Consider the following 12,260-nt stretch of genomic DNA (forward strand, 5'->3'; position numbering starts at 1 on the left):
CAAATTAATAAATGTAAATTTGTTAGAGTTAATGAGGAACTCTAAAGATGGCAAGTATTCTTTAAATCCCGTAGCAGAGAGTTTGCATGGTCCACACAGCAAATCCATACTCTAAAATTTATTCACACAGGAGATAAAAGTGTTGTACGCCATCCTCAATCAACCTGGGGATTAGAGGAAGAGGGATAATCTGATCTAGTACAGAATCACCCACTGTTCCTTTGACTCAAGGATTTTGATTGAAAATGTTTCATACTAGAACTTCAAAGTTAAACTTTTTGATTGGCCTAAAAGCTAGTGATGAAAATTACATAGTGGTTTGACAGTGCAGAAAGAAATAAACAGGCATTGAGCCCGACTTTTTATTTGGCAGATGAAAACATCCTTTCCGAATACATAAAATTGAATATATAAAATCATGATTCTGGCAGCAAATTGAGAAATAAAACTGCCACACACGACAGTGAGCTGAATGCCATAGTCCAAAGAAAGCAAAGTAGTCACACATTCTTCAGAATATAAAAACCCATGAACATTCTTTTTTCCTTACAGCACATACTTATGCGTGAATAAAATGGTTAGATTTCAACATTTCTTCAGCATGGTTCATCTCAAATTGGATCCAAGTCTTCCCTTTACGTTGTTTTTCTTTTCCCCTTCTTAAGAAATTGTATCTAAACAACTAGGCAAAAATCTCTGCACATCATGACTTCCATTGCAACTGGAATACATTTGTACGTCAAACCTGGAGACCTCACAAGTGCAGCTGTTCCACCAAACGCTCAAACTAGCATACACCCGAGTTTCACTGTCTGTATGCGTTATACCGCAGGTACACATCGTCGCTAGGGCGACAAGACCTCGTATCTACAAAATGTAAAATGTTCAGCGGAGCAAAAAAACATGGCGGCCAAAGCACTGTGGCGAATGGGATAGCCTTTCCTTCGACATGCCTTGATGGCTTTATTTTTGGAGTAAGACAGTTGGGATTTGGACGGGACATCACTTAACCCATTATTTGACCATTTATCAAAAAAAGTCATTTTCACCAAAATTGCAGATACAAGGTCTTGTCACCCCAGCGACAATATGTACCTCTCATTTTTTTTTCTTTCCTACATGCCAAGCTATACAGAGGTACTGTTTTCTTTCTCAAGATACTGCTCTTACTGCCTTCTTACAGTTGAGAGCGGGGAGAAAGGGAAGAAAACACCTACAAGACTCGCCTCCTTGAAGGGAGCAGTGACAGCCCCTCTGATAATGAATGATGAGTAACACTGGCTCGATTAGCCCATACTAAAATCTAACATAATGTAAAGTTTTACTTCATGTAACAGATGCGCAATAAAGGGACAAAAATCACACATATTGTATAGTGGCTGCATAACGATGTGATTGGCATAATATATCATTTCTAATAATTCATGCATACAATTGCACATACATGTACATATACATACAGCAGTATCTACACTCTGCCAGTTACACAAGGAGATTTACGCTGTACATTTCATCACCCTTTCATTCCACAGTCTACCTCAATGTGGCACAGGATTACTCTGGGTATGAACATTTTCTATATTCCGTGCTTTTTTCTTTCCACAGTCTGCCACACATTAATGAGCAAATCACTTACAGCTGAATAATTATAACATTTCTTCTTTAATATATCTCTCTCTCTCTAACAAAAACACACAGACACAAACACAGACAGACAGACAGACAGACAAACAGACACACACACACACACATTCACACACTCCACCTTTTTCGTTGTCTCCAATATGTATCTACAAGTGTCTACCTAATATATTTGTCTATTCATATCTTTTTCTTTCTCTCTCTCTCTCCTCATTCTCATTGTTAGCTACATAAAAATGTTGTTGCCACGCTTCATTGTCTCCAAGCACACTGCATCTCTGTGTAGTCCCATACGATGTACGAAAAATATACCGGTACACCGCAAACATCGATGTGCACCTATACAATTGATATCAAATGTCTTTAACTTGTTCACCGCCGAGGACCTTAGTTGTTTCCACTGCTGGGCATGCACAGAAAATTTCCTGGAAGAGTAAGACATGTCTTTATCAGTATATCACGATGTTCCATTTCGCAGAATTTTCCTGTGTACTTTCTCATTCTCTAGCGGTTCTCCCTCTTCCCGTCTCGTCAGACCACCAAATTCCGGCTTTCTTCGCGCTGGAAGTTTAGCAGGGCTTCGTGGAATCTGTCCAGCACCAACTGAGTTTAAAAAAATGGAAGACAGAAGGGTCGATGAAATGTTTGAGCCACCTATGATATTTGTCACTGTATTACCTTAGTGCTCTCTATTATCCCTCTTAACTTTTGGGGACAGCCAGATGAACACTACAAGTAACCACATTGCCTAATAAAGATTTCTGACAAACAGTACATGCATACATACCCTCACAAATATTTCAATGATCTTAAATTTCATCTGTAACATCTCCACAGATTAACTTTTTTTTTTCTACTGCATCTAATTTTAAAAGGAACATTCCAAGAGATATTTTGAAGATATAAAGAAATGATGATAAGACTGCTGAGTGAAAATACTGAGTGCTTTGATGATTGCTATTAACAGGCCACTTAATTTTCGAAACATGATGAAACTTTAGCAAACTCATGTGGTTTTCCATGATGCAAGTTTTTGAAATCCTTTGCACCACTATGTAACCATAACTCTGCTCCCAGGTAACTAAATTCAATCTACTTGTACTATGCTACAAAACTTCATTCTGTCATGTTATTCACTTTGCAGATTTAACTTATTCAAAACTAATCCCCCCCCCAAAAAAAGGCAGCGACTGTGTACAGTGGACATATGAATAAACCAGTGCTTATGTGAAATGGTTAAATTACTACTGTAAAAGTGGAAATTTTTGAGGGAGTAATTTTTTGCGCTCAGCCCAATAAGATGAATTCCACATTTTTATTTTAATTCTGCAAGATCAAAATATGAAAGAGTATACAACCATTCAATGTTTATGAGCGTGATGGTTCCAAACATTCCTGAGCGTGCAAGTTTAACCATTCTATTCAATGACGCAAAGCGGAGTTGAATAGAAGAGTTAAAATTGCACCGAATGTAATATTTGAGCCATCGCACGAATTAAATATAACAAGCAAAATATTTGCATTCTTTTTATTTTTGCATCAGTTTCATGTTGCATGAAATGTGCGGAAATTTCCACTCAGCGAAAATTTCCACTTCAACAGTACTCCATATGTCTCATGTAACCGGGTGTGCTTTCAACCTTACTAATCGCCATGACTACTACCATGATTTTGTGGGATGATTCCAAACATTCTACACTACACAACAACAGGGTCCCTCCCTCTCTGGGAAGATGACAACGAACCAAGCCTTTGCTTACTGTACGCGAGATCTTAAAAATAAAAACAAAATGTTGTGAACGTGATTTATCACTTGGTCTACTCCCACTTCATCTAATAGTCACTGAGTCTCAACACACATGGCCTAATCCTGTTTTGTCTACAACCAATTCGCCTATTGACCATTTAGTCCAACTGCCACTTAGCCTCATTACCAGTTGGTCCACTTCCAGATGGGCTATGCCCATTTCGTCAGATACCCACAGCTTATGAGACAAAATGGAAAAAAATCAAAGGAGTCAAAATTGCAATCAGACCATCTGGTCATTAGACGAAATAATTATTAGCCAAACTGGACATTTGACCAAGTGAGGATTAGACCAAATGGGCATTAGACGAAATTGATAGTAGACCAAATGAGTTTAGCCGTAGTGGTGTTTGTATAAACGAATTGGGAATTACACCATTTGATAGTAGACCAAGTGGCAATAAACCGTTGTGAATACTGATAGCTCACCTTGGCTAATTCTCCGTTCTCACACACCAGCTCTCTCTGCAGCTGTTTGCCGTCGATCTAGGGAACCAGGGACAAAAGATGATTGCAGAGGTATCCGATATTTAAAACTCTTGAATAGATTGATGTTAAATTTCTGGTCTACAACATTTTTCATTTTGCCTCCTAGAATCATGTGAATCACTACTGTAACAATGCGACGGCCGCCAACATTCGTAGTTCAAAATGAGGGAGGTACAATTTGCCCCTATGCGCAAATTAGAGAGTTACATGTACTTGTGTGTGTAACAAGCATCTCAGTTGCCCAAAGTACTTCCCAAATCAGACAGGGTTTCATATTCTCTTGTATGGACATGAAGGGATATTAAAGATTTTTTTTTTTTTGGGGGGGGGGGGGTGGGGGTGGTCCTGTAGAATCAACTAGTTTTGGCAGCTCTGAAATACATATCTTTTCCTTTGTCATTACAACACCTGCATCATTTGAAAGCCTTTAAGATAATTCACCAATTCAAGCTCTTCCTTACAACAGGCTGCTGCATGGAACGAAGTAGCAGAGACACATTTTAGCTACTAATAAAACTTTTAATTCAAACTACTAGTCTCTAGACAGTGAGCCTCATTTTGCATTTGCTGAAAACTATTACACAATGAAAATCTGATCAAGCAGCTATGAGTAAAGAGACAAAATAATATCACAGCTTAAAAGCTGAAATATACTATCTCTCTGTCTTTCCATTTGTATAAAGAAAAATGAGATGTATAGTTATTTTAAGTGCCTCTGGAAACTACTCATGTATGTGTTATCTGTCTGTGTAAACATGCACATTTGTATGAATGTGTGTGACAGTGGCAATAACCTTGATTTTGTCAGAGACCCTTGATCAAAAGTTTTGCAATCAAAGAGAAAATTTTCTCTACAAGACGCTGTGCACCAGCTTCTACTTACCACAGAAGTGAAGATGACCTTGTTCTCTGCCTGCTGGGGTGAGGTTAGGATGTTGATGAAGAGATCCCCCTGCTCCAGGTCCCAACCACCGGACCAGCGACACTTCTCCAGGACTAGTACTCTCCTGTTTGCGCAGGTCAGAAAAAAAAATGGTGAAAATGAATGAGATTTACATGGACGTACTGCAATTTGTCAATCAGTTGCAATAAAAAAAAAAAAAACTTTATGGACGAATTTCATGAATTTGAAGAATGAGATGTGCTTTCAGATCGTCTAGAATAACATTTTGCATTGGTTACCAAAAATATACTGTGTACTGTATACGCCATATATTTCGCGAGTCTAAATTTTTGTGAATCGGGACTTCCCGACAATTTCGCGAGTGGTTAAATTCGCGATCGTGGACTCCTGTACTGAATGGAGAAATGTATACACGTATGTCGCATTCATATCGACATTAGAGTCAATATTTTCGCATGTTTTTGACTTTCGCGAAGAGCAGCTGACTCGCGAAATTCGCGAAAATAAAAACCTTGCGAAATATTTGGCATATACAGTATCTCTCTCTCCTCTTTCTAGTCTTTCTCTCACCCTCTACTGTATACCCCATATATCTAGTGAGCCTAATTTTTCACGAATCAGGACTTCTGGACAATGTCGCGAGTGGTTTAATTCGCGATTGTTGAGTACAGTAGTGAACTGAGAAATGTATGCGTGCATGTCACATAATCATGTCGGGAACAGAGTTAATATTTTTATGTGTTTTTAAATTCACGAAAAGAACCCCACTTGCAAAAATAAAAAACCTTGCGAAATGTTGGGTGTTGACAAAACCAAGGCGAGAAGAAAGGGAGGGCTCACCTCGTGGTTACCATGACGACATCGGGGGTGCTATCCGAGGAGACGGTGACGTGTGCATAGTAGATGTCCGTGTTGTAGATCTCTCTCTTGCGGATGTTGTGGAGGATGCAGTTGCCGACGGACTTGTAAGGGGAGTAGGGGGTCAGTCCCTGCAAGCCAGATGGAGGAACCAACAAATGTGGCAAAAATTCTATCACAGCTTTTCCCCAAAAATACATTGACAGGGAAATCCCCTTTGAAACATACCTAATTTAAGCAGTTCAGACAGCCTTTAGCACACTTTTTGCTGGGGACCTGCCCTTTGGTCAGCTCCACAAACTGAGCTCCTTTTGCTTGCAATTACTACAGGGAGAAGGTCTTGACAGAGGCCATACTTCCTCCCTCTATTTCTTTGCTGTTATGCTGATTGCTGTTTGCACGGACTGTTCGACTATTCTTGGGAGGAGTGAGGAGCTAGTGTGGACACTCAGCTAAACAAAGAAATATTCTCCAGATTGTCTCTTATGCCCAGAGACTAGAGTGGACATGGGGATATCAACAATCTACACAATGAATTCAAAGGATCTTATTAAAGAGTTTTCATTCCTGATCACAGAGTGAAAGGAAGTGAACCCCCCTCCCATCCCCCAGATTTTATCAAAATCTGTACAGCATTGATGTTTTCCTGCAAGTGCCTGCAACAGGCTCCTTTTGCTCCATTTATACTGAACAAAGCTTCCATTTATTCTTCTTGGAGAAGATAGGTCAACACAGTTTACTATCTTCATTAGATAGTAACATATCAACTTATCAGATGTAAGAGACACACATACATGGTGTATGTGGTGTATATATGGTGTACAGCTATTAAAGAAGAGATTGTCTGGCTATGTCTAACAAGACCCACTGATACATACATGTATGTATATTGTAAACTCCTTTGATTGGAACCAGTTATCTGGGTGTAGTTTCGAATCAATGATCTCTACAGGAGGTATCTGGATATCTCATTGCCCTATTCATGCTTAACAAACAAGTGAAGCTGCTGCAACGCAATCCATGGAGATTTGCCCATAGAAACTGTCACCTAGATCATGTCGCAGGCCGAGAACCAGAAGGGCTTTATTGCGGTTTTGGGGTATTGAGATATTGGTATCACATTGTAGAGCTTGATCTCATCTATATTATGGTGTCAATTTTAAATTGTAATTTTCAGTGAAATGTTAAAAATTAAAACCACAAGGGCGCTATTTTACCCTATATCCAGAATAATGCTTATAAATCTACCAACTTTTGATTGAATAAACTTTTAATTTCATGAAAATTGATTGTTTCCTTTTTATTTATGCTCAAATCTTAGAAGGTGATAGTGCCCTTCTGGTCTCTCAGCTGAAGATGTGATGTTGTGAGCTCCATACACAAATATATAATATGATTGAATAAACTTTTAATTTCATGAAAATTGATTGTTTCCTTTTTATTTATGCTCAAATCTTTGAATGTGATAGCGCCCTTCTGGTTTTCAGCAGACGATGTGATGAGGTGAGCTCCGTACACAAATGTATGGGTGATGTGTGTGGTAAGATGGTGGCACAGTGGCTTCAATGAGATTAGCCTATGAGCTATCCAGATACCTCCTACAGAGATCAGTGGTTCACATGCATTTTTTACCTCTTTGGGGTTGATGAATCGCGGGATCCTGAGCCTCCCTACGATGTTCTCCCCGGCGTCGGCTGCCCTCTCGATGCCCTCCAGAACCAGCGTGATGGCGTCCACGGTGCCCCCCAGGGGCTTGGTGACCAGGCCCAGGAGCCCCTTGCCGATGCCCTTGAAGAAACCCTTGACGCCCTCCTCCTGGGCTCCCAGGATGGGGGAGGTGATCACACCCGACAAACCAAGGACGATGCCCTGTGAAATGAGGATAGCATTATCTTTATTTACCCCAGGGTATTCAATTTGGATTTTGAGTCAGGCACTGTCCTTCCCATAGATGCCCTGTCATCATCATCATCATCATTATCATCACTGAATCACTGTCAGGTGCCCTATTCAACCTCTACATTTTAAAATTCTCATTATCATTTCATTCATTTTGTTGATACCTGTTGATACCAAAACAATATCAACAATAATAATTCAATGAATACTATTACTTTCCTTAATACCCAAATAAGGCTGCCCCACCACTATGTGGGGTACTAAGTACATCATGATTATTCACATACATGTACTTGTAAGACTTTCACAAATACACGCCATGCTATGCCTATAGAAATGTCCCCTCCATGGGTTAGCCCATTGTGTGCTGAAGTGCCTAATGACACAGAAAACCTCATAGCATTTTATACAATGTTCTAAAGTCCCTGGCACAGAAAGGGTTAAAGGTCAAGAAAACCTCTGATTAACCCTTGACCTACCATGACAAATCCCTGGCCAGCAGACAGGATGTGAAGAGGGAAGCTGTCCTGGTGACGACTCATCCGTCTCTCACGACTCTGCAAAGGAAGGAGGAGGTGTTTCCGGGTCAAGAGGTCATTCACGGGAGCGAGTGCTGATGGGAATCTCATTTGCTACTAACCATGGGTTTATTGAAGCCTTCATTATAATTTCTTATTCAATCAAGGACTCTTGTAAGATTTACGATAATGCACATTATGATACCAATTACTAACTTATGAATTAGACATGTATACCAATGAACACTTGCCCTCACACAAATCTCAGATATATTCAACAATTTGGCTATGCTATAAACAAAACCACAATAAACACATAAAGTTGAGCAAAACAAAACAAAGACAGTCAGGTACAAATATGCAGAAACTAAAACAATAAAAACAAGGAAAAGTAGAAATTACGCGGTGCGTAATATATGTCCCCGCCGGAAGTAGCATTTTGTAGCAAAATGTGCAATATAGGTCAAAAATCAAGGTCAAAGGTCAAAGAAGTCAAAGGTCAAAATTCTGTGTAAAAGTTTTGAAGCCCTCACCTAGTGCCATCACATAAAGCAAACGGAATCGAAATCGGGTTAGAAATGGCGAAGGAGTAGCATTTTATAGCCAATGTACAATACAGGTCAAAAATCAAGGTCAAAGGTCAAAGAAGTCAAAGGTCAAAATTCTGTGTAAAGTTTTGAAGCCCTCACCTAGTGCCATCACATAAAGCAAACGGAATCGAAATCGGGTTAGAAATGGCGAAGGAGTAGCATTTTGTAGCCAATGTACAATACAGGTCAAAAATCAAGGTCAAAGGTCAAAGAAGTCAAAGGTCAAAATTCTGTGTAGAAGTTTTGAAGCCCTCACCTAGTGCCATCACATAAAGCAAACGGAATCGAAATCGGGTTAGAAATGGCGAAGGAGTAGCATTTTGTAGCAAAATGTACAATATAGGTCAAAAATCAAGGTCAAAGGTCAAAGAAGTCAAAGGTCAAAATTCTGTGTAGAAGTTTTGAAGCCCTCACCTAGTGCCATCACATAAAGCAAACGGAATCGAAATCGGGTTAGAAATGGCGAAGGAGTAGCATTTTGTAGCAAAATGTACAATATAGGTCAAAAATCAAGGTCAAAGGTCAAAGAAGGCAAGCATCAAAATTCTGTGTAGAAGTTTTGAAGCCCTCACCTAGTGCCATCACATAAAGCAAACGGAATCGAAATTGGGTTAGAAATGGCGAAGGAGTAGCATTTTGTAGCAAAATGTACAATATAGGTAAAAAATCAAGGTCAAAGGTCAAAGAAGTCAAAGGTCAAAATTCTGTGTAGAAGTTTTGAAGCCCTCACCTAGTGCCATCATATAAAGCAAACGGAATCGAAATCGGGTTAGAAATGGCGAAGGAGTAGCATTTTGTAGCAAAATGTACAATATAGGTCAAAGGTCAAGGTCAAAGGTCACGACTGAAATTCTGTGTAGAAGTTTCAAAGCTCCCATGTAGTGCTATCATATAAAGCAAACAGAATCAAAATTGGCTCATAAATGACAGAGAAGTAGCAAATTGAAGATTTTGATCACACACGGACGCACACACGGACACACAGACGGACGGACGGACGGACGGACGGACGGACACACACACGTACGGAGCCCGTTTCATAGTCCCCTGCTCGAACTCGTTCGGCGGGGACAAAAATTACAGCTATACAGTAAGTATGGATTTAAAGTCAGGTAGACAAAGGGGGTCAGGGTGGGGTATAATCTACCTTCTGGTATGCCTGGTCAAAGGAGAGCACAGCAAGGGCCTTCCCAAGGGTACCAGAGAAGCTACCAAAAGCATCGGCAACTCCACCTGAAATTTCAAGAAAGTTTGGACTCACAGGTAAAGTAAGGTTTATAAGGCTGTAGGTTGCTTAACACTTTAACAGCTGAACAGTTTAATTGACTGGTAAATCCATCCATCAATGTCATTTTTGTCTTACTCTTCATCATTATTATTCTCAATCTTCATCATTTCCATATTCACTATGATCATCATCATCATCAACAATCATCTTATCATCATCATCATCATCACCATCACCATCACCATCACCATCCCCATCCCCATCAAGATAACCATCACCATCACCATCACTATCACCATCCCCATCAAGATAACCATCACCACTACCATCACCATCACCATCAAGATAACCATCATCATCACCATCACCATCCCCATCAAGATAACCATCATCATCACCATCACCATCCCCATCAAGATAACCATCATCATCATCATCACCATCACCATCACCATCACCATCCCCATCACCATCCCCATCCCCATCAAGATAACCATCACCATCACCATCACTATCACCATCCCCATCAAGATAACCATCACCACTACCATCACCATCACCATCAAGATAACCATCATCATCACCATCACCATCCCCATCAAGATAACCATCACCATCACCATCACCATCACCATCACCATCACCATCACCATCACCATCACCATCATCATCATTACCATCATTATCATCATCACCATCATCATCATTACCATCATTATCATCATCATCATTACATACATGAACATCCCAAACATCAGCCTGTTTCTTTTCTAAGAATGAAAAGGTTACCTATAGTGTGCCCTAGAAGACTCTGGACACCTTTAGCTAGACCCTCAGCAAACTCCCCTGGTCCTTGGATGAGGCCCTGAAATTAAGACAAAAAAGAAGAAAATACAATTCTTCTTTAAAAAAAGAAGATGAATATGTTGAGGAATACAGTGACAAACTGATCTTAATCACAAGACATTCTTTCTATACCTCCTTTATCCTATTTAATAGTTAACACAATCTAAAGCCTGCAAAAATTATAAGCCTGCAACTGTTAGCTTGCACAAGCACATCACTATCCAGAATATATGTGCAGATAATGTCCAGCACTAGTAGCCTTCATTTCTTTATTTTTTCTCACAATGAAAAAACAAACACACATCATGTATATGCGCATGAGATATAGAGACAATCTCAATCGTCAGCACATTTTACACTTTCCTCTCTTGTAAAAACCACTCAAAACGTCAGCAAATCTATGGGTTAGTTGTTGAGAAGTGTTTTAACTATCGGCTGGTCTGAATTACACTGGCACAGTGCAATCTGTGAAAAAAAACAAACCTACGTATACAGTTGAATATCTTTTATAGAAAGATGTAAAATTGGCCAGAAGTGGCTGCTACTACAAATTTTCAGGTATCCACCACCCACCAGATAGGGCTCGTAGAAGAAGTCACTGATGCCCTCCTTGACGTCCCGGTAGAGCCCGTAGGGGTTCCCCAGCACGTCCAGGCCCAGGATGAAGACGTAGGCCTGTTTGATGCCCTGGGAGATGTAGTGGGCTTGGACCTCTGAGATCAGCTGGGCGGTGGTCAGCAGGGCATTTTTCCTCTCAAAGTATGCGAGCCTGAAACAAGATTTTAATTGGGAGCAGTGGAGAAAACATACGAAGATGAAATGGAGAATTGACATTACCCTGTTGAGGATGGGTTGATTTTGCTCTTAGAACATGCATTTCCCATACACACTTGCCCGAGTATGCTTTGGATTAGTCTTCAAAAGGCTAAAGCACATAACAGAAGCCGTGTTGTCATGAATGCCACCACATAATATATGAAATAGGATGAGAACTACTGTATACGCCATGTATTTTAGCGAGTCTAATTTTCCGCAAATCGGGACTTCCCAACAATTTCGCGAGTGGTTAAATTTGCGATTGTGCAGTAGAGTACTGAACGGAGAATGTATGCATGCATGTCACATTCATGACGGGATCACAGTTGATATTTTTGCGTGTTATTAAATTTGCAAATAGCACCCAACTTGCGAAATTCATGAAAATAAAGGCCTCATAAATATTTAGCATAAGGACATCGACATCAGCAATTTTCTCACAGTGATGACAGGCAAAGAAGCAGCCAAGTGCAACAGTGACGACCCAGACTATGAACAAGGCAATCGCCAAATTGTGTCTCGCCCATTCGCGTACAAGGAATTAATATTTTTTATAACTCCCAGAAGTTAATTGACCTGCTTATGACCTTTAACCTTGTGGTGACCTTCAACACCCTAAGGGACATTTACCATCCAAGTTTGGTCACAAACGGACAAAGGGATC

At 40.1% G+C, this 12,260-nt stretch overlaps 1 protein-coding gene across 1 annotated transcript in view; it reads right to left on the reverse strand.

The window, feature by feature from the left end:
• Positions 1–2,172: 2,172 nt before the first annotated feature.
• The window catches only part of LOC139730911 (intermembrane lipid transfer protein VPS13A-like), a 74,282-nt gene continuing 64,194 nt past the window's right edge, over positions 2,173–12,260 (reverse strand). The window contains exons 61-69 of the mRNA XM_071641794.1: positions 11,354–11,549; positions 10,724–10,799; positions 9,854–9,939; positions 8,078–8,155; positions 7,332–7,568; positions 5,682–5,830; positions 4,821–4,944; positions 3,878–3,934; positions 2,173–2,244 (exon numbers count right to left, since the gene is read on the reverse strand). Of these exons, the coding sequence (XP_071497895.1) occupies positions 2,173–2,244; positions 3,878–3,934; positions 4,821–4,944; positions 5,682–5,830; positions 7,332–7,568; positions 8,078–8,155; positions 9,854–9,939; positions 10,724–10,799; positions 11,354–11,549 (1,075 nt within the window). The remainder of the gene's footprint in view (positions 2,245–3,877; positions 3,935–4,820; positions 4,945–5,681; positions 5,831–7,331; positions 7,569–8,077; positions 8,156–9,853; positions 9,940–10,723; positions 10,800–11,353; positions 11,550–12,260) is intronic.

The sequence above is a fragment of the Diadema antillarum genome, unplaced genomic scaffold (assembly GCF_040938485.1).
Source record: "Diadema antillarum isolate AM-2024a unplaced genomic scaffold, OU_Dant_1.0 scf00000022, whole genome shotgun sequence".
Lineage (NCBI taxonomy): Eukaryota > Metazoa > Echinodermata > Echinoidea > Diadematoida > Diadematidae > Diadema > Diadema antillarum.